The sequence below is a fragment of the Arachis duranensis genome, chromosome 5 (genome assembly GCF_000817695.3).
Source record: "Arachis duranensis cultivar V14167 chromosome 5, aradu.V14167.gnm2.J7QH, whole genome shotgun sequence".
In the NCBI taxonomy this organism is placed as follows: Eukaryota; Viridiplantae; Streptophyta; class Magnoliopsida; order Fabales; family Fabaceae; genus Arachis; species Arachis duranensis.
The window spans coordinates 25,648,719-25,674,051 of NC_029776.3; the positions used below are offsets into that span (position 1 = coordinate 25,648,719).

The 25,333-nt window shown below is 33.9% G+C and overlaps 6 protein-coding genes and 1 long non-coding RNA gene across 13 annotated transcripts; 2 read left to right on the top strand and 5 right to left on the bottom strand.

Annotated features, from left to right (window-relative positions):
- Positions 1 to 471: 471 nt before the first annotated feature.
- LOC107488834 (protein FAR1-RELATED SEQUENCE 5-like) lies at positions 472 to 4,642 on the bottom strand. Its single transcript, XM_016109614.1, has 2 exons — positions 4,489 to 4,642; positions 472 to 1,637 (listed from the first exon to the last, which is right to left on the bottom strand). Exons 1-2 carry the CDS (start codon positions 4,640 to 4,642, stop codon positions 472 to 474), a joined length of 1,320 nt encoding a protein of 439 aa, XP_015965100.1.
- A 1,557-nt stretch (positions 4,643 to 6,199) lies between these two features.
- Positions 6,200 to 9,290, bottom strand: LOC127747451 (uncharacterized). The gene is made up of 2 exons (XM_052261357.1): positions 9,238 to 9,290; positions 6,200 to 6,965 (listed from the first exon to the last, which is right to left on the bottom strand). Exon 2 carries the CDS (start codon positions 6,900 to 6,902, stop codon positions 6,390 to 6,392), a length of 513 nt encoding a protein of 170 aa, XP_052117317.1. The 5' UTR covers positions 6,903 to 6,965; positions 9,238 to 9,290; the 3' UTR covers positions 6,200 to 6,389.
- On the top strand, positions 7,068 to 7,970 carry LOC127747452 (uncharacterized). Its single transcript, XR_008009277.1, has 3 exons — positions 7,068 to 7,155; positions 7,247 to 7,360; positions 7,446 to 7,970. It is a non-coding gene; the product is annotated as an uncharacterized LOC127747452 (long non-coding RNA).
- A 651-nt stretch (positions 9,291 to 9,941) lies between the features above and the next one.
- Positions 9,942 to 13,448, bottom strand: LOC107488874 (AUGMIN subunit 4-like). 4 transcript variants are annotated; one of them, XR_008009276.1, is made up of 9 exons: positions 13,238 to 13,448; positions 12,845 to 12,902; positions 12,657 to 12,701; positions 11,588 to 11,754; positions 11,027 to 11,079; positions 10,665 to 10,733; positions 10,529 to 10,580; positions 10,218 to 10,295; positions 9,942 to 10,047 (listed from the first exon to the last, which is right to left on the bottom strand). XR_008009276.1 is itself a non-coding variant. In XM_052261356.1 (9 exons), exons 5-9 carry the CDS (start codon positions 11,734 to 11,736, stop codon positions 9,970 to 9,972), a joined length of 426 nt encoding a protein of 141 aa, XP_052117316.1. In that variant the 5' UTR covers positions 11,737 to 11,756; positions 12,261 to 12,284; positions 12,657 to 12,701; positions 12,845 to 12,902; positions 13,238 to 13,444; the 3' UTR covers positions 9,942 to 9,969. The 4 variants fall into 4 exon arrangements, 2 of the variants coding, with proteins under 2 accessions (XP_052117316.1, XP_015965136.1); XR_008009275.1 differs by having other exon boundaries at positions 11,027 to 11,122; XM_052261356.1 differs by lacking the exon at positions 11,027 to 11,079 and adding an exon at positions 12,261 to 12,284 and having other exon boundaries at positions 11,588 to 11,756; positions 13,238 to 13,444.
- Positions 13,449 to 14,924: 1,476 nt separating this feature from the next.
- On the bottom strand, positions 14,925 to 16,827 carry LOC107488876 (MLP-like protein 423). The gene is made up of 2 exons (XM_016109653.2): positions 16,599 to 16,827; positions 14,925 to 15,470 (listed from the first exon to the last, which is right to left on the bottom strand). Exons 1-2 carry the CDS (start codon positions 16,783 to 16,785, stop codon positions 15,190 to 15,192), a joined length of 468 nt encoding a protein of 155 aa, XP_015965139.1. The 5' UTR covers positions 16,786 to 16,827; the 3' UTR covers positions 14,925 to 15,189.
- A 1,928-nt stretch (positions 16,828 to 18,755) lies between these two features.
- LOC107488877 (probable serine/threonine-protein kinase PBL28) lies at positions 18,756 to 21,964 on the top strand. Of its 2 annotated transcripts, none has more exons than XM_016109654.3 (7): positions 18,756 to 18,903; positions 19,008 to 19,195; positions 19,370 to 19,568; positions 19,648 to 19,811; positions 19,907 to 20,011; positions 20,952 to 21,074; positions 21,261 to 21,964. In XM_016109654.3, exons 1-7 carry the CDS (start codon positions 18,834 to 18,836, stop codon positions 21,495 to 21,497), a joined length of 1,086 nt encoding a protein of 361 aa, XP_015965140.1. In that variant the 5' UTR covers positions 18,756 to 18,833; the 3' UTR covers positions 21,498 to 21,964. The 2 variants fall into 2 exon arrangements, with proteins under 2 accessions (XP_015965140.1, XP_015965142.1); XM_016109656.3 differs by having other exon boundaries at positions 18,834 to 18,948.
- On the bottom strand, positions 19,411 to 25,225 carry LOC107488878 (uncharacterized). 3 transcript variants are annotated; one of them, XR_008009450.1, is made up of 4 exons: positions 24,033 to 25,225; positions 22,540 to 22,841; positions 22,290 to 22,402; positions 19,413 to 19,549 (listed from the first exon to the last, which is right to left on the bottom strand). XR_008009450.1 is itself a non-coding variant. In XM_016109657.3 (3 exons), the coding sequence occupies exons 1-2, from the start codon at positions 24,707 to 24,709 to the stop codon at positions 22,583 to 22,585; spliced, it is 936 nt and encodes a 311-aa protein (XP_015965143.1). In that variant the 5' UTR covers positions 24,710 to 25,225; the 3' UTR covers positions 19,411 to 19,549; positions 22,540 to 22,582. The 3 variants fall into 3 exon arrangements, 1 of the variants encoding a protein (XP_015965143.1); XR_008009449.1 differs by lacking the exon at positions 19,413 to 19,549 and adding an exon at positions 21,309 to 21,442; XM_016109657.3 differs by lacking the exon at positions 22,290 to 22,402 and having other exon boundaries at positions 19,411 to 19,549.
- Between the last annotated feature and the right edge of the window lie 108 nt (positions 25,226 to 25,333).

Consider the following 25,333-nt stretch of genomic DNA (forward strand, 5'->3'; position numbering starts at 1 on the left):
TGATCCAGCTCTAGAGAGAAATGGCCGAAAGAAAAGAAATATCTCATGAGTGTATAACTCAGCAGCATATCTCTCTAGCAGCTCTATACAAGTTTGCATGACGGGCACCCCATGTGTAGATTCATAATCAGCATTAAATTCTTTAAAGTACAAGTGTGCAACACACCTTTGAAAATGCTCTACAAAACTTGTTAAATCATACCGCAACCCCACATACCTTCCCACAACTGAGTGTAAACCTTCACATCTTGATGTAGTTCTAAAGCCAGCAAAGAATTTTCCTCTTAGATATGCAGTAGCCCACATATGCTTCTCTTCGTACATGTTGATCACCCACGGCTTATCCTCAATGCCAAATTCTTCAATAAGCTGAACCCACTTACGCTTAAACACGGGAATCTCGTAGTCTCCCAACATGATTTTTCTGAACTTAGATGTAAACGATGGATTTCCAACATTGCTAGTTGCATTTCAAATAAGGTGCCAAGCGCATAATCTATGTCTGACTTCGGGAAATACATCTCTCACTGCATTCCTAATCGCCATGGCCCCATCAGTTATGATTGAGGTTGGGGTCTTGCCCCTCATTGCAAACATGAGCTGACGCAGGAGCCAAATATATGTATCAGTAGTTTCATCCGCAATTAACGCAGCAGCAAAAATAATTGTTTGGTTGTGGTGGTTAACCCCACTAAATATGACTAATGGACAACTATACTTGTTCTTCTTGTACGTAGCATCAAAAGCAATAACATCCCCGAAGAGTCGGTAGTCTAGTTGGCTAATCCCATCAGACCAGAACAAATTACGTAACAAACCTCTTGAATCATGACATGCCTTGAAATATAATTGTGGATCCTTCAACCGCATATCCTCCAACTTCTTTAACACTCGTGCTGCATCACCAGGAATTTGACGCCTTTGTCGAGCAATCTCATTGTACATATCTCTGGGACCATAGCCAACAAATTCGTACCCGCCTGCTTGACTAGCTAGAAGACCAAATATCTGTGAGGTGCTAATCCCTGACTTTAGCATGTTCATCATTTGCATAATATCTGCCTCTGACATTTTTCTGTAGGCAGACAACATAGCACTGAATTGTGTATCCAATAGATCATGGTTGTGTTCGTCAGAGAAATAAAAGATATGCCACCTTCCACTTTCTGGTACAAATTTAACATCCATTCGGGCTTCACATCCAGTTCTTGTTTCCAATCTAGGCTCCTTCTTCCTTTTTTCCATCGTGTAATATTTCTCCATCCTGAATCCTTGCCTATGACATACAAACTTTTGTTTGTAAATCTCGCCAGTACTATTCTTGAAGGTCTTGCTCTTCCTTGCACTAAAGCCCTTCGACTTTGAGTACTTCATAAAAAAATCAAATGAAAGCTGCAAAGTATAAAAGTGGTATTTTCCAATTTCCTCCGCAAAATTCTCACTAAATTTCAAAGTTGTAATGTCTTGCACGGAGTCAACCGCATAAGCGGCTTCAAGAATATCTTCTGACTGATTAGATTCAGAAGAAAATGCTCCCTCAGTAAATTCATCTCTGAAATCTTGTTCGAATTCATTCTGTTCATCCATCATATCTTGGTTACTTACTAGCTCTTCTTGTTGGTTAAAGTCATGTCCTCCTGGTATTACTCATTCATCTCAGTATCCGTAAATATACCTGATATCTTAAAAATGTCCAATGAAAAAAATTATTTAATACACACAAAGTCATATATTTTTATTTGTGGTAAAAGTTAAAAATTAAAAGTAAATAATATTTAAACTTTTTTGTTTAACAAAATTAAAATAAAGCACACAAATAAGAATAAATTTGTATAGGAGTACATTCATTATGTTATAATTTTAATAAGTAATGTAAGTTTTAAAAAATTGAATAAATTTATATTTATTTTGATTACATTCAAAAGTGAATTATATGTATTCTTATAATCAAGAAATATACTTAAATTTTTTTATAATAAGTAAGTTTTTCAATAATTTAATTTATTAAAAAATCTCATCTTTTTATTTATCCTACAAAATAAAAATTCATATTAATAGTTTTGAATGAGACAATTAAAATAAAATATAAAAATAAAGCTTGAATAAAAAAAATACAAAGTTTTCAATCTAAAAATATAAAATAGTTAAAAAATAAAAAATTATTTAAATATGATTTTTCAAGACGCTCTATAACTTAGATGAACAAATATTATTTTTAAAATGAATCATGATATATTGATACAAAACTTATTGTGTGTAAATTTTTTTAAAAATTAATAAATCTCTCTCGTTAATAACAATATTGGAACTTAAATTTGAACGCTAATTGATATTTTATATTGTGTAGGTACTTAGAATATATTAAAAAAGTACGTTAATAATTTGAAGAGAAAAATTATTAGTGTAAATTTATTTTTTAAAAAAATTAATCCTTATTGAACTATTCTACTTTTATTCTTTCAAAACATATCTTAATAAAAATATTTGTAATAATAATTTACATCCAATAAGAATATCTTAACGAGCAGTTACATCATTCTGTCATGGGTTAATGCAAAATTTACAGAACGTGAGTACGTGATTGAGTTTGTTGTTTTAGATTATAAACATAGGGGTAAAATAGGAAAAAAATAATCGAAACGAATAATTGCAAAATTAGAAATTCTATTCACTAACCTCGATTTTGTAATCAAAACGATGGTTTATTTTTTGAACACTACAATAAAAAACTTGATTGGACCTTTGCTGATTACTGCAATGGTGATTAACGATGAAGAAACAGTGGATATTAAATAGACGGATAAAAAATAAAAAAATTGAATATTGAGTAGATGGATGTTCCAAAGAAAAACAATTAAATTTTTTATAATAAAAGAAAATGATACACAATTTCAATGGTGGATTGAATAATTAATGATGGATTATTCACCAATTTATAATGTTAATATTAAGGAAAAGATAAGATTAGTTTATCTACATCAAAATAAAACAGCAAAAATTGAATATAGAATTTTAAAGATAAGATAGATGAATAATAAGATAATTTTTAAAAAGATAACAAGATTGAAATAGGCGTAGGACACATTTCAATCGATTGGGTAGCATTACCAATCGATTGAAGTTGGCAAAAAATTCAACTTCATCACCTTCCAATCGATTGGATTACATTACCAATCGATTGAATTTGGCTAAAACTTCAATGTCATCACTTTCCAATCGATTGTATTTGGCAAATCCATGTTGTTTTCGTAAATTCAATCGATTGAGTAAAAAAACAATCGATTGTTTTTGGGCATTCATTCGATTGGAAAGTATAAACAATCGATTGGTTTAAGCGAAAAGCATTCTACCTTACACCTTTCAATCGATTGTTTTGTGGTACATTGTAATTCAATCGATTGAGTTACAATTCAATCGATTGTTTTGATAAACCAATCGATTGAACTTCAAGGAAACACGATTCGGAAGCCATGGACGAACGTCACGAGATCAAATTTAATATTTTAATCAATTGGAATGGCCAAATGCTTTATTAGGATCAACGGAGGATATAATTGGTTGTTGTTTTTGTATTTGATTGTTAATAAATATATTTGATAATTGATAAAATAATAATTTATAAAATAAAAAACAGTTTTTATAATTAAATAAAATATATGGGGTTAATTTGTAATTAAAATTAGTTTAAGGACTATGTAGCAATTGTTAAAAAACTCTAAAAACATGTTTTCTAATGGGACCATTAAGTAGTCCAAACATTCTGGGACCACCGAATCTTGACCCTTGTTATACCCAAACATATAATTGATAGATAAAAAGACCTTTTTACATGAGATATCCAAACATAAAATTACTTTTACTTTTCTATAAGATCTTTTAAAAAAAGATAATTCGAAAAAAGATATTTTCTTAAAAACTCATCCAAACAAGCTCTAAATTTCTTAGCCACAATTTTTTTCCTAGCCAATGTTAACAGGTTATTTAATATCAGTTTTTTTATGATAAAATAAAAACATGTACACAAAACATTTGGTTTTTTCACGCTTTATCAGTAGTTAGGTCTGATTTTTTTTTTCACATAATTTTTTGCTAATATTAGTGGATTATTTAATAACGTATAAATCTATGGTTAAAATAAATATTTTTTTCTTAAATAATCTCTAGGCCATAATTACTAATTGAATAGGTTTTTTTTTTCAAATTGTTGCTTCTGTTCATTTCTTTATATATATACACTAACATTTTAAAAGTAGAAATAGCAGTAGTATCCGATCCTGCGGTTACCCGACCTGCTTTTACTGTTAGGGCAAGTTTAAACCCGACCTGGAACGAGGGGCGAAATCAGATCGGAGCGGGACGGGATTGGTGTCTGGATAAACCCATCCCTACCCGCCCTCGAGTACCTATATATATATATATACATTTTTTAAGATTTTAAGGTTCCTCAATCCTCACCGCCAATGCCTTCATAGTCTCATTAACTCATACCTTTGGCCCCCAACCCTAGCAGAAAAGAGAGAACGAAAGTCACTTCTTCTTCTCCGCAGTGAAGCTCAAATCTGGTCACCTTCATTCCGCCGTAGAGCCTTCCGCCGAGCTTGTCACCGTTGCTGCACTGCCGTCCTACTGAATCCCTCGCCATGTTGTCGCGTTGCCAAACCTACTTGTCGTCGCTGTGCTGCCGATTCCGTGGCCCCTTCATCGCTGTGCTGCGGTGTCCTCTTTGTCGCTGTCTTCCTTTTCTGGTAAGTTCCTTGTCTCTGTCTCACATTATGAATGTGTAAAAAAATCTGCACTAAATGTTTGAATCTAAATGTCCCCCTTTCTCTGACATTATGCTCTCTATTTTTTGTTGGAAGTTCTTGATCGGTTTATTCTTCAATTCACATGTATATCGATCTTTAGTTATTTTTTATTTATTTTTAAATTCAAGTTTGATTATTTGTTTTTGCTTGATCAGGTAGCTTCAATTATATGGTTTCCATTTTTTTTTATCATGATCATGATAGTTGTTGTTAGAGTTTGACTGGAGATTGTTCATTTATCATATTTTTTTACATTAAATTTCGTTTTGTATTTTTTTTATTATTTTCTCTTGTTGTGATTGAAATTTTGTGTTTGGTCAGGTAATTTCTTTGATTCATGTCATGAAAATTCGACTTGATTGTCGAAGATCTAACATAACCCTCCTCCTTTATCCAAGCTTTGGACCGGCTATGTACACAAGTGTAATATAGGATCCAAGTAGGTTGGTTAAAATGACGGAGTGCATCTGGTTGTAGTAGCACCTATGGTAAAAAAATGGTAAAATCGCGTCTCACGTGGATTGGACATGTGAGAAGAAAACCGACAGAACACCCAGTTAATAGGATGGATGAGATAGAAGATGGATAACGGATGAAAAATAAAAGACCATCTATCAGGTGGTCAAACGATATCTACATATTGGTGGGACAAGTCTTTGTTATTATTGTTATTGGTAAGGTTATTTCTGTTTTGTTTTAGATCTTTTTGAGAGAAGATAAGAAAATAAAAGGTGGTTTTGATTTATCTAAAACTAATGTTGCTGTCATTCTGTTTTTTTTTCTTCCGATGAATGCATACATGTAGAAAAAACTGTGTTGTGTTGGGTTGATTTTTTATTGAAATCTAATTAACTGATTATTTATTTTAGTGGATCATATTTTTTCTTAAGTTTGTCACTACTAGAAAATGGCTTAATAAAGACAGATTTACAGACAGATTTGGTTTATATTACAGACGGATTTTTAGTTACCGACGGAATTACTGACGGATTTTGTCCCTTTGTAAAAGCCTCGTCGGAAATTAGTTACCGACGGATTTTTTTCTGTCGGAAAATTACCGACGGATTTTTACTAGTTACCGACGAATTTTCCCTCTGTAAATTTTCCCTCCATTTCCTGAAGAAGACGATCTTTCCGACGGATTTTCAGACGGATTTTCCGTCTGTAATTACAGACAGATTTTTCGACAGATTTTCCGTCGGTAATTACAGACAAATTTTCCGACGAATTTTTCCTCGGTAATCATAGACGGATTTTTCGACAGATTTTCTGTCTGTAATTTTTTTTAGATTACAGACAGAAAATCTGTCTGTAAATCTGTCAGTAAGATAAAATGAAATTTTTTTTAGATTTTTCATTGTAAAACAAACCTGTTTTATACAAAATAATATAAATTTAATAATTACAATTTTTTATCTAATTAGTATTCAAATATTTATAATATTACAAAAAATAAACAAATTCATCATATTATAAAGCTAAAAGAAAAGTATTATAAACAAGCAAGTCAATATAATTCAAGACATAAACAAAGTGTATTATCAACTATAATCCTCAGTATATTGTTCAACCATACTAAATTTATCAACTATAGTCCTCAGTGTCATCTTCATCCCCATCATCATCATAGTCTTCATCCGAAGAGATTGAAGGTGGCGGCGGTGGCGGTGGCGGTGGAGCAGTAGTGGAACTACTTGACGCTCTAACCTTCTTGTAATAGCTAACATAAGCCTCATTCCATCTCTTCTGTTTCAGCTTTTCCTTCTTGGCCTTTTCAATTGCCCGTTCTAACTTTTCTAACTTCTTTTGAGTCTTTTCCAAAGGAGCCAAGCGTGTATCTAACAACTTACTAATACGCTCATCTGTCTGTTGAGTAACACGTTGAAAAAGCTCTTCATTGAGATTATGAATCTGTTCTCGCAAATCAGGAACAAAATTTTGATTTGTAGATGCTCTTCCAGATACAGAGTTGGCAGAAGTGGTTCTAGACTTAATAGAGCTAGAAAAGAATGCTCCTTTTCCGTAAACTCGATTCTTCTTTTGCCCACCACACACTTCCTCCCAAATCAAGTCTTCATCAATTGGTGGTAGCTCCATTCCTTGTGCTTGAGCCTCAACATGTTGGGCCTGAACTTCTGCTAACTTTTTTATAAACTTCTCCTGTTGCAGAATGATTATTAGCAATGCTATTTAATTTGCATACTATATCAAGTTATGAAAATATTTATTAGGGAATCAAGATGGAATGGAACAGATGCAATTGGAGTTTATCTTACACCTATGATGTCACAAGCACTGTACCATATCACAAGTATCTTATTAACAAAGACTATAAAGTTTTGATTTACAGGTAAAATATATATTTACACAGTTATACATCGTACACATTGTTTATAGCTCTAATTAATTATTAAATTCACATCACCATGTGGAGTATACAGTGGAGATCATGATGCAGTTATTCCATATTTGGGTACAATGACATGGATAAAATCTCTGAATTTGTCGCTCAAACGAGACTGGTTACCGTGGTATGTAGGTGGACAAGTAGGAGGGTAAGTACACTTGATTATATTTACATCCTCTGCTAATTAACAAGTATATAAAAACATAAACATAAACTAACATGTATTTCTGTAGATATACATTGCAGTATACACAGGGGAATTATAACCTAGTGTATGCAACTGTGAAGGCAAGATAAAGCATTTAATTATATTTGACACACTGATTTAATTTCTTATGGAGAAATTAAAATAAATAATGTATTATAATATTATTAAACATACAGAAGATTTTCACAGTTCAAATCATCAAATGCATGGCAGAACAAAAATCAATTATAACAAGGTGAAACAAAATACAATGCTTGCTTTTTAAGAAACAAGAACTTTACTCCCCTAAAAAATTAGTTAAACTTATATTAGATGCTTTCTTAGGTTATCATCCATAAAACCACAAGTTAATCAATATGCCACAAACTCAGAAATCTAACAGAGCATGAGAAGTAGGTCCAAAACCAGCAAGTACATATATTGTCGTATAGAATTAGACACATGTTTTTCAGATATGTAAATTAAAACACATGTTTCTTTGCTCAGATCTGGAAGAAATTAGAGTTTCATTTTGCTTGAAATGTTAAAAAACAAAGGTACTATAACTCTGGTTTTTGGATGTAATTCTGTTATAAAAACAAAATTAAAAAACACAACTACTACTACTAATAATAATAAGTACACACCATCAGTTGCTTGAATCCTTTCATGTGGGGTTGCATTTGATGGAAGTTCTTTCTTGTATACAGCAAATGTGAGGATAATGCCTAGACGATTTGTTTTGAGCAGCCTGAAGGGAGCAGTTAAGACTCCTTTGCCTGACTCTCTTGCACGCAACACGTTTTCCCGGTCTTCCTGTAGATGAACAAGTGAATAACTTCAAATTTGGTAGCCATATATCGAAAACATCAAACGTGAACAATCACTAACAGTTAAGCATTCTGATGTCCACAAAGTTATACTATTCAATTCTCTATACTCCATAAGGTATCAACTCATGCAGATGAAAGAATAGGGAGAGAAAGAGAATTGAAAAAGTATCAATGTTGGAACATAAATAGTTTTGGGAATAAGCTAACAAGTGTTTAAGACCCCATAGAAGCCTTTAAAGCGAAACCTTGACTTCTCCTGCAAACATTAGAGCGAGACGTATGAAATCACATGGAAAGATAGTTGAGAGTGCACACAACCTTCCCACAAAGGCTTTTGAGTTGCCTCAAGAAGATCAAAAAAGTTTTTAGCCTCTACATGAGGATCCTCTGGACCAGCAGAATCGAAAACCATTTCATGATACCTTCTGGAGTTGTCCTCCCAGCTAATGTCATACATATCACATTCTTCCACATTTGCACCACTTCCTGAACTACCTTCCCCACAATTATTAAATTTCGTCTGATTAATCCCTATGTCGTCAATCTCTCCATACTCTGTCCAAATCCAATAATTTGGCATAAACTTCTTTTCCCACAAATGCATCTTAATAATGTTCAGCTCTTTATAATTTGTGCATCTACACTTAACGCATGGGCATCTACACTTTCTTTCCGACTTCACAACATCTAACTTACTAATCGTTTCTATAAAATCCTCAACCTTGTCATAAAACTCAGGTTTAATACCCCCTCTTGTTGGATTCAACCTATCATACATCCACACTCGATGGTGCCAAGACATATCTTACGAATTCGATGTTTTTAGTACCTATAAATTATCCAACACAAGTAACATTTCATCTCTCATAAGCAATAACCTAGAAATATTTAACCATATCAATGTTTTCAATGCAATACAAGCAACAACACAACATAAGCAATATTTCTTTTATCATACAATATCCTAGAAATCAATGAAGTTTACAATACAAAAATTGCACTAACCTGAAATTCAAGCAAAAAGTTGAAGAGATTGGACCAAAAATTTCTGAGCGAACACACAAATTAATCTTCTAACAATTAACTACTGTGCAATAAGAGAGAGAGAGAGAGAGAGAGAGTTAGGAAATTGCTATGGGAACATGAACAGTTCATCAGCTAACATGATTTTAATAATTAAAGAAGTGATTGTAACGTTTATTATTTGTTAGACATGTAATGAACCGTATCCAAACTCCTAGGTAGGTTAACATGTTCAATAATAAGCTCAACAACATGAAGCTAGTGATATATGGTTTCCTTAGTATGAGAGTTAAAAAATTAACCAACTATATATATCACCAGAAAATTCCAAATGATTAAGCAATTTGCGGAATTAATTTTTTTTTTATTTCTTCATTGGTATGATAATCTTTTTTTTTTATTCCAGAATATAACTGGAATAGCACTACTACACTAGCAAGAAGATTTTTATGTTTAGGACTTATTATTAAGAAGTATTATTTTTTGGTTTCCCTAACATGAATTTAATTTTTATACCCTCACAGCAGAGTAAAAACTTGAAAGAATTTTACACGAATAATCAATCGTCTATTGACACATCAGCAAAAATAATTAATTTTAAAATTTATTATTTAAAAGTTTATTTAAACATGAGTTTGCTTAAATTATAATATAACAAATTTTATACTATTAAATATATTAAACTTTGTTAAGAGGCCAAATGAATAAAAACTCCTAGCTGGTGGTGTTATCTGGTAAACGTTTCAGATCCATTTCAACTTGGTGGATTGTCCATTGCATATTCTCCAATTTCTGCACACCACCAATCAGACAATTTAAACAAGATCATCGCTAAGGAGTATTGATATGAATTTTAGCTCCTGCTTTCTCAGAGTTTCAATTTTGTTCAGCAGATGTATATGTCTCCTACAATTTCTTATTGCTGTCCCAAATTTTCATAAATTTTCAGCAAAATAAATCACCTTTACGATGTCATGATACTGCCTTGCAATGTTGTCAAAGTGAGGATCAACACCTTGGTATTCACGCAAGCGAGTTACCTGGTACAATTGCCAGAATACCAACCAACACAAATATGATGAACAACCACAACAATGGAGGAAAAGACAATCCATAAGAGTCATGAACATAATAATACTATATGACTACCATTTAGCTGCAATCACATTCCGAAACCATTTAAAAGGTATAATTAAAATGAGACCACAAGCTAGGTGTTTAATTTCCAAAATTTTCAACCATGGAACTGGAGACATAGGGAGTAGGAACATACTGCTTTATTATATGCAATCGATGCTTCTTCAGTTGCCTCAACAAGATATTTCCTGAGATAAAAAAATGGATAAAAGATAGTTGATTAATACTATATCAAGAACTGCTTATGAACTTACAGAGGTCATCAGTTGTACCTTATCTTATGAAGTGCGGGTATAGAGTCCTTTGTATAAGTTTCAAGCAGGAGAATATGTTCCAGAACCCTGATATGCAATGGCAAATATATCTTTTATTAAACAAACAACTTTCTACCAATAATAAAAATAATAAAGTCTAATTTACTCTGGAAAACCTCTCCAGTTTCACTTAATTTTCACTAAGACCGGTATCAATTAAACATTTCTAATCAAGCTCGTATACTGTACAAATGTTTTTCATCAAGTACTTTTAGATTAAAAATAGTGGTGTGAAAACTCTGGTTCTAGTGCAGAGTTTTAATACAAGATGGTGTGAAGCCAACTACAATAACTTCAAAACAGAATGAGTGCAAACTTACAACAATGAATTTTTCAGTATTTTCTGGCTTCTTTGCAATCCCAATTGCAGTAGCTAATAATTTTCCAACAATGTTTTGTTATAGTTTATAAGAATTCTGAGATGGTAAATAATCAAGTTAAATAAGAAATCAAGTATATCTATGTGCAGATTTATTTTAACTATCAAGCTAAATATATATATGCTAACATGTGAAGAACAAAAGGCATCTTAAGATTCGAATTTTGTGGGAAACTACCAACAATATATATATGCTAATCATGATAATACAACCTACCAAACCATGAGATAATAGCGCCATGATTGAGTGGGATAAATAAGCAGTTAGCTGAGGCTAAAAACATGTTATTTTGCATTTACTTTCAAGAAGTCATTCTCTTAAATCAAAGCCAACATAGGTTGTTAAGGTCATAATTTGGTTTACTAAATGGGTTCTATAAAGGAATTGATTTCATTTTTGAAAAGAAGTTTGTATTTCAGAATCCTAAGAGTAGACTAAATTAATGAAAATCCCCAACACATGCTCACAAATTCCCTAAGACAAAGAGATTATAAATATTACCAGATTTTGGTGAAGATGGTGGAGATGCTAAAAGTGCAGTTGAAGATCCAGCACGAACAGCAGAATACAAGACGGATAACACCGTTGTTAGCATGCCAAGAACAAGGGTGCCTGTGCTGACAGCTCTGGACTTGTTGAGACCATTGCATTCATAGTCATGAGGTTCACTAGAAAGACCAGTGTAGCACACATAGGCACAGTAAAGGGAAATCACAGATTTATTTTAATGTAGCAAACTAAATATTAAGCTTGTGAATAATCTATCAGGATTTGATTTTCATTATCTAGAATGACATTTTCATTTCATTTCAAAATTTGAGTGTAAATATGTATATACATTTTTGTTAAGAAAAAAAAAAGAACAAAGCTACCATCCAGTATCTTAGTAACATGGAGATAGCAGTGCAAATGAATCCAAGGATAAATGAGACTGACTAGGGGAGGAGGACTAAGTGATGAAGCACAATAGCACATATAACATCATCCCATCATAAGATTAACGGCACACATTTAATAAACTTGCTACAAACATCACATATCGACCATGAATATTTCCATTATGCATTGCCATTTATATTTTTTATCTGATCCAGAAGTTTATAGACACATTCACACACACACAAAGTGATAGAGTGTACGTGGTATCAATCAACAATTGACTATATTGTAAAACAGAAATTACACCATTCAATAACTTCTGGTAGAAATTGGTTTTGATTAAACCCAACTACTGTGTCAATTGTTGATGAGAAATTGCAAATTTTTGAAAATTAAACAGTCAGTATGAAATTAGCATTTTAGTGGAATATCACAAATGTCAAATTTTATCAGCAGTATACATGCCTTAATTTATTCAATAAAGATGATTGGCTTTACAAGAGTGTAGAGTATTTTCACACCAGTAATAAGAAAGGTTGATTTACACTTTTTGAACCTGTTAGAACTCTTCATCCTATACTCTTATTCAAATGAGGTAGTTGATATGAACTTGCAACATGAATTTTAGATATAGGCAGATGATGAAGCGTCAGCAATTTCCAATTTTGCAAGAAACAATAACTTAACTTACCATTAATAAAAACGGCATGAGGTGGATGCTCCATCAAACTGCTACCTAAAGGATTGAACTAATTTCAGTACCATACCAAAACAAACACTATCTTCGATATGAGGTCACTACTAAACTTTTGATCAAGATTTTTAAAGTTTAATTTCCGTAATATATAGGATGTGACAAGAACGAATTTAATCACGTACCTTGGATTCAGCTCCAACCCAGCTCAGAAAAACTCCAGGTTCTGTTTGTTCAATGGACCTTCACAGAAAACCACTGTGTAGTTAGGAGAGCAAGTATGTTTTCTTATGAGAAAGCACATAACAAGATAGAAAAATATTTCAGAGGCTTTTCATCAAACAGCTTACATGCATCATTCGAAATGCTTTGATTAAATAAAAAATTCATCACAGCAACCAAATAAATCACAAAATTAAAAGCAAACCCTAGCTTAATCCCAAATCGTAAATGAAATCAAGCATCAATTAAACTAACTGGAAGAAAATACAGTCACCATCGATGTTGGGTTTGAAGAGAAGAAAAAGTCACTGAAGGAGGATTAAAATTTATACTCATAAAAGTAGAGTTAGGTTTACCGAGAGTGATGATTGACAACGACGACGAGAGTGATGGAAGTCCCAAAGGTGTTGATGATGGAAGAATGCGGTGGATGATTGTGGTTATGGAACAGCGGTGATGGAAGAATGTGGCACTGAGGAGGTGAAGCTGCTTGTGAAACTGTGGAGTGTGAATGGAGTCTGAAGCTGCTTGTGAAACTGTGGTGTGTAACTGTGGAGCTCGAAGGTATAGAAGCAACGTTTAGGTTTAAGTCAGTATTACCGACGGAAGTTTTTAAATTACAGACGGATTTTTCCGTCTGTAATAATTTAACAAAACGCACCGTTTTGTCTATTTAATTACAGACGGAAAATCCGTCTGTAACCATTTCTCACGAAAAAAATTAATTTTTCTGACAGAATTATCGACGGATTTTTTTTTCTGTCTGTAATTTATGCTAATTCAATTTTTTATTTTCCGACAAAAAAATCCTTCTGAAATTCCGTCTGTATTTCCGTAGGATAAAATCCGTCGGAAATATGCGTCTGTAATAACTAGTTTTCTAGTAGTGTGTATTTAGTGGACCATATTATTAAAATCTGAGTAACAGATTATTCATTTTAATGATACAGCAAATCTGATTAACTGATTATACAAGATTGAAAAATTGAGAAGCATGGCTTTTATGGCTTTTATTACATGACTGAAATTACTGCATTTCTCTTGTTATGCTTCAATTAGTAGCTTTCTTAAGTAATACAAGAATTTGTAATTGTCATTGAGTACATATAGATAAAGATGTGAAAAGTAATTAAGAATAAGAATTAAAGATTTTTTTATATTTCAATGACTCTGTATCTAAAATGAATAACGCATACGCAAATAGATAAATATGTTACAAATTATATATTTTTGTAAATATTATATTTAAATCATTCAAATAAAAAAATCCAAGACAAATGAATAATTATCGACTTTTATCAAAAGAAAAATAAAGTGTATTTATAATTATTTTGATGGTAATTTATTTTATTCCTACATAAAAGTGGGAGTGTAGAATCCTTTAAACGTGTACATTGGATCCACCGGTTAAATTAAATAAGAGTTGTCCTAATTTAGACTTAGACTTAAATATTTATCAGGTTTATTTTTAGAGTCGAACCTAACTTTAGCTGAATAAAATTTTATTACATTTGGGTCATAACTATATCAAATCCAAATAGAATGAAAATCAGGTCTAAAGTAATTATAATTTGTAAAGAAGATAAAAGCTTATTAGTTAGTTGTTATTAAGATTTTGGTACTTGAATCTCTCTATGAATTCTAATTTTATGTATCTTGTATCCTCTTTTTAATTTTATAATTTTTATTGAAAATAAGTAAATCAATTTATAATTATATTACCTAATTTTGGTTAAAAAACACAATTTCAAGAAAAAATATACCTTTTTAAATGCTAGCATTTGAGAACTTCTAAATCTCCAACCATAATTATTTATGATGTGATAAAATTCACTTAGAATAAAAAATAAAAAAAGTTTAGGAGGCCAGCAGTTTTGTTGAATTTTGACCAGCATGTAACCAGCAGAGAAAAGTGAGTCATTAGATGAAATCTCATACCAATTTCACACCATTAAATCATTATTGATGACTATTTGTTGGTTACCAATCACAAAAATTACTGACCTAGCATTGCTAAAAAATAAAATAAAAGTGGCTCAAGTGTGACTATTGAAATGCTAGTCTTATGTAATAATAATACGATGGAATCCATATTCCATACACATACACAAATTATTAAGCCATGAGTAGGAAGCAAATACAAGTCTTCTCCTCATGCACCACATTTTATATATTATAACATCAAATAGATCGATCTGAAACGATACCATAAAGAACAACAACACCATCATTAATTTATTATTAATTGTTGATTAATAATAATTCGATCCATGCACACACAATGGAATAATGGCATTATTGAAGCAGGTTAAGAAGCTGCTTGTTGAATAATGTATTGATCGACCTCGAGGAAGTTCTTGACGGCAAAGTCCTTGACGGCGGATGGATCGGGAATCTCATGGCAGGTCTTTTCATACTCAGCCGTCCATTTAACCTCGCAGCCGTTGTCGGCGGTTGTGACGGCAATGTGTCCCTTGAACTTCTTGTAGTACTCTAAGAGGTCACCTTCGATCACCGCATAGCTCACTGTCTTCTTCTCATCATCCGCAGCTTCTATCCTCTCTTTTGATGATTTCACCAATGATGACCCTGCACCACCATCATATATACTAAGAGTGTGTTTGGAAAGCTTGTGATTCTTTTCTATATTTTGATGGTAAAAAATTATGCAAATTTCTAATTCTATTTTCATGAATTGTGATATCATCAAAATTATCCTCGTTGAAAATTTAAAATACCAAAATTAATCCACTAATTATCTTCTTCATTCAACACAACAACACCATTATTACGTACCCTCATCATTATTTCCAGCACCACTCTCATTATCATCAATCATGGTTAGTTGTAGGAAGTTTTGCCTTATATAGATTTGTATTGACAAATAATACAACTAACACAGCGAAGATGGCAATCGTAGTTTTTGAAAAGGAAAAGACTGAATGGTGGTGGTTGAAGGTAGTGTTAGTGGGTAGGAAAATCACCTTTGAAGGCTAGGGATTGAGGGTAGTTTTTAAGGAAAATCACCATGTGGGCAATTTTGACTTAAAATCTCCTTTATGGTGGGATCTAATATAAAACAAAAAAACAAATAGGCACTAATGGTCAATTTTGTCACTTTATTTTATTCAATTTTTTAAGTTTATGTGAATTATTATAGTAACTCAAAAAATTAATTATAGGGTACTATATAATATTCTTATGACGCATGTGATTGAGAAATTGTCACATACCCTTTTATAACAATGAATCTTAAATTATTGATTATATTAAAAGTACCAATAATTTTAATTATGTCTTTATATTTTTTTAATTGAGTCTCTGCACTAATTTTTTTTTAATTAAGTCCCTCTTAATAGTAATTGACATAATTTTATAGGAATCCAACTAAAAAAAATTAGTACAGGGATCCAAATAAAAAAAAATATACGGATCCAATTGAAAAAAAATTTAGTGTAAAGACTCAATTAAGGAACCTAATTAAAAATTTTGCGAAACTATAGGGACCAAAAGAGTAATTAAACTTATTATAAATTATACATACTAGTTGTGAGGGGGTAAAAACTATTCAAGATAAATTTAGCTCAAGTATATTTGATTTATTTTTTTTTAATGGAAGACAAAAAATAAAGGAGAAGAAAATAATCCCTATATATTTTCCCTTAGTTTTAATTGGTGGTAGAAAATAATCCCTTAGTTTTGTTAAATAATTATTACCTTCACCATAAGTGATATGGCGGACAGAACCAGCAGCCTTGCCATCACCCTCAAGAACCTCAATGCTTTTGTAATCATGTGGAAAAGCCTTAGGGAATATTTCTGTGGACTCCCTAATTGTTTTCCAGAACTTATCTGCACTTGACTTCAGTTCAATGTCTACCTCAAGCTTTCCACGAGTAGCCATAGTAAAATATTATGTAGTTAGCTAGAAGATATGTTATGAGATCATAGGTATATGCATGTATATTATATAGTGGAACAACAGTATATGATTATGTTTTTTTTACAATGGCTTTAAATTCATTAGGAAATGTAGCTCAACGACCACCTTATCTTATCACATCAAGTTAATGGCATTCACGTGCTAGCTAGCTCGCTATTAGAGAAACTTGGGACCCAATCACTAAATTTTCTCAATTCAGACATTTATGAAAGCATGTCATTTCCATTTATGGGGGATTCAGAACTAGTGGACTGATTAGTGTGGTTTGTTAAACATGATCAATATCATTGATGCGGTTGTCCAACCCAAGAAAGAATCTGCTGTTTTTTTTTCTCATACATACACTGACTCACTCACACACTCAATATATGGTTCTTCAATCACCCCCAACTTGGGATCGAACAAAATAAATAAGAGAGTATACTTTTTTGGATATACGACTAACACACACACGTACGCACAGACACCCTAACATATTTTACTAAAAGTTCTTCACCACTGTTTCCACTGATATTTGAATCCGGATATGTAGTTTATGAGTATCCAAAAAATACTCTTCTGGTCATCAGTATCCAAAACTATCTAGAAAGCCCAATATTCTTGATGTATGTAAGCCCAAATCCCTAGGCCTAAATGTTTTCAGCTTATGTTTCTAACGAATGTTTAAGGAGCATCTGCAGCCTCCAACCACACCTGAGTTCAAGTCCTATGGGAAAAAAAATAAATTCAAAAATAAACCATTGTAGTGTATGTGAGTGTGTTATGTGGGTGTGTGGTGCATGAATAATGTCTAAGATTAGAGGCGGTCTAATCTACTTGACTAAAAAAAAAAAACACATCTGCAGCTGAGGCTTGGGACGGGTGGAGGATTTGTATGCCTCTCATCAAGCAGCACCCAGGATCAATTTCCAGCAATAGCTGGATATAGTATGTGAGTGTGCATGTCCGAAAAAAAAAAGGCTCATCTGCAAATGGCCTAGAACAACCTTAAATTTATGGATTGTGTAAGTATGAAGTATCAATATGGGAAAAAAAACATGGATTGCAATATTTAGTTATTTAGATATTTTGATTTAAAAAAATAAAATTTGGGTTATAATAATGAGTTTATTAGTCTATTTAAATAAGTGTTGAAAATTTGAATCTCATTATGCATGCAGCAACCAATTAACTAATGACAAATTTTTAAATAAAATTTCGATTCGCAAATGACTAATCTTTGACCTATTAAACTTGGGGTATACAGGAATATTGTGAAAAAAAAAGGATATTCTTAACAAAATATACTTCATGGTAAATAAATAAAAGGATGTTGATTCTTGGGACCCCATAGTTGATGTCATGGATTATAATTAATCCTGAAGAAATTCTTCGTCAAAAGTTGATGATGATAGACTTTTAATACCAACATTGACGGTTGCACCATACAAGACAAAGATTAAGAAATAAGTATAAAGAGAGTTTTTGCAATAAATATAACAAATGAAAATGTCACCCCAACCGCTACCTATTTTAAATTAGTAAAACGGAAAAAAAACGGAAACAAAATGATGTTTGATGTAACATGGAGAATTGGAGGTGTAGTTTGAATTTCACCATCAAACTAAGCACCTCCCAATGCCATGACCCCCACCATTTCCCCAACCATAGGTGAGCAAGCCCTACCTACTTTTCTTCCTTTTCTTTTTTTCTTTTACCCAGCTTTCTCTTTACTTTAAAGCACATGCCATCTCATCTCTCTATCTTTCTCATTATGTTGTTGGAAGATATCTTGTTGAGTGTTCCTCTAATCTAACTTCACTTGCTCCGCAAGTACTCCATGGATTCTCATGCTACGGAAATAACTTTTATATGGGAATAACAGCTCTGTCACACACTACAACTATTCCAAAGTGATTTTTTACTTTAAGCTCTATTCAACAAACTCACCACTACTTTGAGGGTGTCAGGGTTAGTCAGATTTCAAATTTTCAATCCTCAAATAGAGAACAAAATAGATAGACCCAACCATGCCATTTGGTCTGGTTTCAGCCTGGAACAAGCGCCGTCGAAGCAAGTCCGAAGATCATACTGACCCTTGTATTTTTCTCTTCCTTTTTTCTTCTTCTCATGCTTTAATGGCTTGTATTGGGTGATGTTTGATTGTGGAACCAACTTGTAACATTTAGACAAAATCTATTCAGGGGTTTATAGACCTGCGGAGTGCTGGCAACTCGAAGAACAAGTGACACGGCCTGCGAAAAGACTGCATGGATCAGCTGTGTTCACTCTCAAGGAGATGGAAGAGGCAACATGTTCATTCAGTGATGACAATCTGCTAGGGAAAGGAGGATTCGGCAAAGTGTACCGCGGCATTTTACGGTCGGGAGAGGTAACAAGCTCTGGATATAAGTTTATTCTCCACAAGAATTCATCATGATTCTCAAAATTTTATAACATCAGTTGTATCTACCAGGAAGGAAAACACATGCTTATTTCAAAATAGCTCAAAATTTGAAATTTAGATACAAATATATACATACTAATACAACATCTTCCTTCAAAGGTCGTCGCAATCAAGAAGATGGCGCTGCCAGCAATTAAAGAAGCCGAGGGGGAACGTGAGTTCCGAGTTGAAGTGGACATCTTGAGCAGACTCGACCACCCAAATCTTGTTTCTTTGATAGGCTACTGTGCTGATGGAAAACATAGATTCCTAGTATATGAATACATGCATAATGGAAACCTGCAAGATCATTTGAATGGTATGTCATGCACCCCCAAATCCATACTCCTACCAAAATTTCTTTAATCAGGATTCAATTAATGCACGCCTAATTTTAGGAATTGGAGAACGAAAAATGGATTGGCCCCTAAGACTCAAAGTGGCACTAGGAGCTGCAAAAGGCCTTGCTTATCTCCACTCAAGTTCTGATGTTGGAATTCCCATTGTTCACAGAGATTTCAAATCAACCAATATTCTCTTAGATGCTAACTTTGATGCAAAGGTATAATACCAAATAAACTCCCATCATTGACTTGTAAGATTCCCTTTCTTATGCTAATATGTATAGAAAATAAAAATTCTACAACCTATTTGTAGATATCTGACTTTGGGCTTGCCAAGTTAATGCCAGAAGGTCAAGAGACACATGTCACGGCCAGAGTTCTTGGCACCTTTGGCTATTTTGATCCTGAGTATACATCGGTAAGCATTCATGCCAACAGAAAAGAAAAAGAAAGATTTTTCACTAGTTTCAACACCTTCAGATACTGTTTCTTTCAAATATTATGTCATTCAGTCTTGAAGTCAGATTTTACTATACTCTAATTCAACAAATCATTTGCAAGTATGCCTATATCATGCTATCAACTTCTCATTCAAACATCAAGATGCCAAAAATGCTGCAGAGCAGGATCATAACCCATTGTATTTGTTATAGCCACCATATTAAGAATCACTAACACAAACTGCCAGCAAATTCAACACTTGCTGATGCAGCAAAAATAAGCCTAACTTTAAAATTCTAGTCTGGACAGGATCAGTGCCTTAGTGGCTTTAGATGGATGCTTAACATTTATTAGGTTGTTAGTAAACAATCCAATGAATTTTATGTTATAATATGAGATAATGAAGAAGTAATTTGATTTTAACAACCATCAGCCATAGAAACAATTCTAGGGCATGCAGCATCATCTATATCTTACTTTGTTAGGTGAAGCAGTCAAGATATGAGAACCTGAAACACAGTAACATATAGTTCTCAAGCCTAGCCACCCACGGTCTAGTAATTCCAAGGAAATTTATATATTCAATAATAAAAAAAAGGCGTAGACACCAATAGATGCAAACTGCTGAAAAAACAACGCAGGTCGCCTGAAGGTGACATTTACAGAAACACAAGTGTTGATGTTTGAGAAAGGTCTCATGAAATGGCAAATCCTATGCCATTTCCCTCTCCTCCCCCTCTCACTAAAGAAAATTTATATTCATGTGGTTGCAACCTAGACGGGTACCCCTGAGTATACTTACCTCTCCTCAAAATGCTAGCTTGCAATTTTTAACCTTATTTCTTCCTGCATCTATTATCTTTAGACTGTTCACAAGTGGTTCTCAAACTAACATCCTTAATTTCTTTCAACATCAGACTGGGAAACTTACTCTGCAAAGTGATGTTTATGCTTTTGGTGTTGTTCTTCTGGAACTTTTGACTGGACGCCGAGCAGTTGATCTAAACCAAGGTCCCAATGATCAGAACCTTGTACTACAGGTAGGAAGTAGGAAATAAACACACATGGGACTATAATCATTAGAAATATCAAAGCAACACAACCCTGAATATCACCATTATGACATGTTTCTAGTTTGATTGTTTAAACCCTCTCTCTTTTACCATGAGAGATTATAGTTAACAAGTTCCAGAACTTTAGACTTACAATGAGACATTCATATGCAGGTGAGGCATATTCTGAATGATCGAAAGAAGCTGCGTAAGGTCATAGATCCAGAGATGGCCCGAAATTCTTACACTATTCAGTCTATAGTCATGTTTGCCAATCTGGCATCAAGATGCGTCCGAACTGATAGTAATGAGAGACCTTCAATGGCGGAATGTGTACAGGAACTCCTAATGATTATCTATACAAATTCAAAAGGTTTGGGAATGGTTATGCATAGTTTGAGATTGATCTAGAAAAAAAAGGGTAAGACATGGAACTACGATGATTTCTTCTTGATAACAAATAAGAGCTCTCTATAAGAAGCTGTCCATCCACACGTAAAAACAAGGCAGAGCAACATGATTACATGACCAGGAGGCTTTGCACATTCTTGTACAGCATATAACTAATTTGGATGATCTGATAGGAGATAAGGAACTCAATTGGTTAATCCATGGTGGACGAAGCTGATGGAAGATTTTCATTTTTTCTTCTTTCTTTTCCGAAGTCATGAGTACCTAATGTTATTGTTTTGTTTTGGCACAGCTGGGATGGTTCAAGAAATTCCATATGCCATATTGTTCTAATGTTGAGATTGATTTATAGTTATAAACCCAAGACACATACCAGTGGTTTGATTATACTCATGAAAAATCCAGAGTTCCGATAATTTGTATTTTGTGTGCACCTAGTGTTCCTACATTATCTTATTTTTATCTAACCTGATATTTTATGTCAAACTGTTAGCTTAACAATTTTTTAATCAATTTTCTGTCAAACCATACAATAACCAATACTTTAGAGAACACTGATTAATATTTTTTTGAACCGGTAATGAAGTTTTAACATATTTTTCTCTAACTTTTCATAGTGGATAATTGGATATGCTCACATTTGCAGCTTGGAGCATTGACCTGTCAAAGGTCATCAATACTCTTTCTATATGATATTATATTGGAAATTTTACACAGCATTGAACTACAAACAATGCGACAATGCCATGAAAATATTTTTTATGAACAAGTCGATTTACTGTTGTACATTACCTTTGACACAAGCAACCTCTTTCCTACAGATAAGAGAAACAAACAAGGATGCCTGAATCACTCATTAATCTCCAATCTCCAGTTAAATTCACAAAATTATGTTGTTATCATTTCTGAAAGAAAAAATAATCACAAACATAAATATGAGACATAACCATCGCACATATTTGAGCATCCGATCATGTGGAAGCTAGACTTAAACATATGAGCTTTTAAACTATTAAAAAAAATGCCAAGTTGGAAACCTTACCTCAACAGTATTTTGCAGCATGTGTATACATCTGTCTAATATTTTACTCATCTGAACCAGAGAGATCTGTTTCTGAAGGCATATTCGACAGAGGAAGTTTCTTGCACATCAGGTGCTTTCGTCTCTGCAACATCAGCAGGACTAAAATACTATCTGTTTTTACAACTTTGTAATTTGCTTTTTCATACATGCTAAATGGAGCTTCGTCAATCATTCTGCAGTGCAAGTAAACCTCTCTTGAAGAACTCATCTGAGAAATTAGTTCCTCACTTGCCTTCAGCAGATGCCACCCAAGGCCCCTCCTGGAGATGTCAAAGGAACCACAGCATAGCAAGTATACACTCGTGACAATGGTTAAGGTAAAAATAAATAAATAAACGTAAAAGAGAACATGACACTTCACGCAAGCAAAATATACTGGGAAAGGGGAGGATAAAATGAACTCAACTGTTATCACAAAGATCTTTTCATTAACCCAGTGCAGCTTACGGATTTGGTAAAATAGTTCATTGCAAAACATAACTTGAAAATAAACGGCAGATTGACAAACCCTTCTCCCGGACAAATTAAGTCTATTTAAATACTATTTCTAGACCCATGCCTTCCACAAAATGACCTGAATCAAATTTCTGCCTTGTTAAATATTAAGGTCTATTTCAATGAATTTCAACTTAACACTCATTTACTGAGTCGGCAAGCACTATGCAATGTACAATAAAACCAGTATGACAGTTATCAAATATATGGTCCACCCTATATCTGTCAAAACAACTGAAACCTTGCTATTCACTAGTCACTACACAGTTTTGAGCTTAACAAATAACGATAATGGTTCCTACCCAAAAATGTCCCAATATCGACACCATATTAACCACAAAGGCTCCAGTGGGAACAAAAATCTAATGCACTTTGAAATTACAGCAATCACTTCATGAAAAACACAACACTAACAACGCATATCAGGTGGACTGCATAACAGTAAGTACCCAGGTTGCTAGATAAAATTCAAAAACACTTGATAAATGTGGGCGTTGAAGATTATCAGCTACTTGTGTGATTTTGGAATTGCACTGACTATTAATGTAAAACAAAATCTGGAATTCCAAACTTCAAACCCTGACATGCTGCAAATAAGATTTTCTGCTACTTTTAGTCAACCAACCAGATATTGTTTTTTCTCAGTTAACAAAATCCATAGAACGTAGAAATTGATCTTAAGCCATAACAATGCATCATTGCATCATATGAAAAGTCAACTAGGTAATCCAGAACCTATAAATCAAATCTCAACCATCATGATACATGAAGCAAAGGTCAATTTACTTATTACTGATTAAGAAAGGCATTAACCAATCAAGTATCCAAGATAAGAATCTTAAACCCTTCACTTCACTACTCAATACCTCATTTCATTGCCTAATCGCCAAAAATTCAAGAGTATAAATTTTACAGCATCGACAATGCATTAAAATTGAACTCATGTTAATATATACCTCCGAAGCGACTTGTGAACCGCCATGTTACAGATATAAGGCGAGTTCCTCGGAGGAAGCGGCGAAGGCATGGAAGTATTGGCACCCCTCTGGTCAAAGCAAACCTCCACAGTTCCCGCGAATTTCACTTGTTGTTCTTGTTGTTCTCCCTGATTAGGAGCGTTTTCTCTGTAGAATCCAAGGAGTGTGGCCATGTGAGGCATGAGGGTTCTCCTCTCCAGAAGGTACTTCTTGATGAGGAACCTGAGCAGCCCAGCGTACCCCGGCGGCAGCATCATTGACTCGGCGAAGGATTCGGCGAGGAGAGCGACGGTGGTGTCAGTCTCGTCGGGGCGCATCACACGGACCCACATGGAGCCGGATTTGAGGTCCTCCGAGTAGACGAAGGATTCCAGGAAGCGGAGGCGGTCGAGCTCGTCGTTGGTGAGGAAGCGACCTGTGCGGAAGGGGTCGTCCAGGTACAGAGAGGAGATTGGCGGCGGTGGTGGTGGTGATGTTGTTGAGGAGTGAGAATGGGAAGGGGTGGAAGATGAGATTTTGAAGGATTGTGAAGAGTAAATGTGGAAATTTGGGAGTGAATATGCGAAATGACGCGTGTGGTGGTTGGGGAAGAAGAATCGGTGGTGGTGGTGGGTTTGGGGGTCTAAAGAGAGGGAGAGGGAGAGTGTTGCGGCCATGGTGGATGGTGGCGCTGTTATTGGTAATTGTGTGTGGGAAGTAAGTTAGCAGGTAGGTTGTGTGGAAGAGGAACAGAAGAGAAGCATGGCATTGAAGAGGGGTTGTGTGGGACCTGGAAGAAGAGAGAAAGGAGTAATTACTAATAACGATAGAGGATCGATTTCAATGGTCGTGGTCCCCAGCAATAAGAAGAAGAAGAAGAGAAAGAAGAAGATGCAAATATGGATAAGTAGCAGTTGCAGGAATGAAATGGGTGCCACTAATAATAGTTTAAGGTCCTCCTCACTCCTCACTTTGCCTCATTCATCACACCCTCTCCCACTCCCACGCAGCTTTTCAATTTTTTTTAATAGAAGAAAGGATTTTAATTCATAGAAATAGTCCAATGGTATCAAGATAAAAAGTCACTCAAACAAGATGAGAGAGAGAGCGCGTGGATGGAAACACAGGCAGGAGTAGAGTTAGAGAACATGATAAAGATCCAAAAATCTAGAACTGAGAAGAGTATTAACATTTGGAGCATCAGTCTTTGTCTACTTTTGTGGATAACCTGTCTAAAAACATATCGAAGAAAAAAATGTTTTAGTTGTTCAATTGGACGGCATACATAAATGACATATATT

Coding starts and splice junctions, on each gene's coding strand:
- LOC107488834 (XM_016109614.1), bottom strand. CDS start 4,642: ATGGCGAGGGATTCAGTAGGACGGCAGTGCAGCAACGGTGACAAGCTC. Junction 1,638..4,488: donor GCTAGGGTTGGGGGCCAAAG/GTATGAGTTAAT, acceptor GAGTAATACCAG/GAGGACATGACTTTAACCAA.
- LOC127747451 (XM_052261357.1), bottom strand. CDS start 6,902: ATGGAGCTACCACCAATTGATGAAGACTTGATTTGGGAGGAAGTGTGT.
- LOC107488874 (XM_016109650.3), bottom strand. CDS start 11,736: ATGCAATGGTCTCAACAAGTCCAGAGCTGTCAGCACAGGCACCCTTGT. Junction 10,581..10,664: donor CCCGCACTTCATAAGATAAG/GTACAACTGATG, acceptor TTTTTATCTCAG/GAAATATCTTGTTGAGGCAA. Junction 10,296..10,528: donor CGATTGCATATAATAAAGCA/GTATGTTCCTAC, acceptor CAATTGTACCAG/GTAACTCGCTTGCGTGAATA.
- LOC107488876 (XM_016109653.2), bottom strand. CDS start 16,785: ATGGCTACTCGTGGAAAGCTTGAGGTAGACATTGAACTGAAGTCAAGT. Junction 15,471..16,598: donor CCATATCACTTATGGTGAAG/GTAATAATTATT, acceptor ATGGTGGTGCAG/GGTCATCATTGGTGAAATCA.
- LOC107488877 (XM_016109656.3), top strand. CDS start 18,834: ATGCCATTTGGTCTGGTTTCAGCCTGGAACAAGCGCCGTCGAAGCAAG. Junction 19,569..19,647: donor CCTGCAAGATCATTTGAATG/GTATGTCATGCA, acceptor GCCTAATTTTAG/GAATTGGAGAACGAAAAATG. Junction 21,075..21,260: donor ATCAGAACCTTGTACTACAG/GTAGGAAGTAGG, acceptor ATTCATATGCAG/GTGAGGCATATTCTGAATGA.
- LOC107488878 (XM_016109657.3), bottom strand. CDS start 24,709: ATGGCCGCAACACTCTCCCTCTCCCTCTCTTTAGACCCCCAAACCCAC. Junction 22,842..24,032: donor GTTCACAAGTCGCTTCGGAG/GTATATATTAAC, acceptor TGACATCTCCAG/GAGGGGCCTTGGGTGGCATC.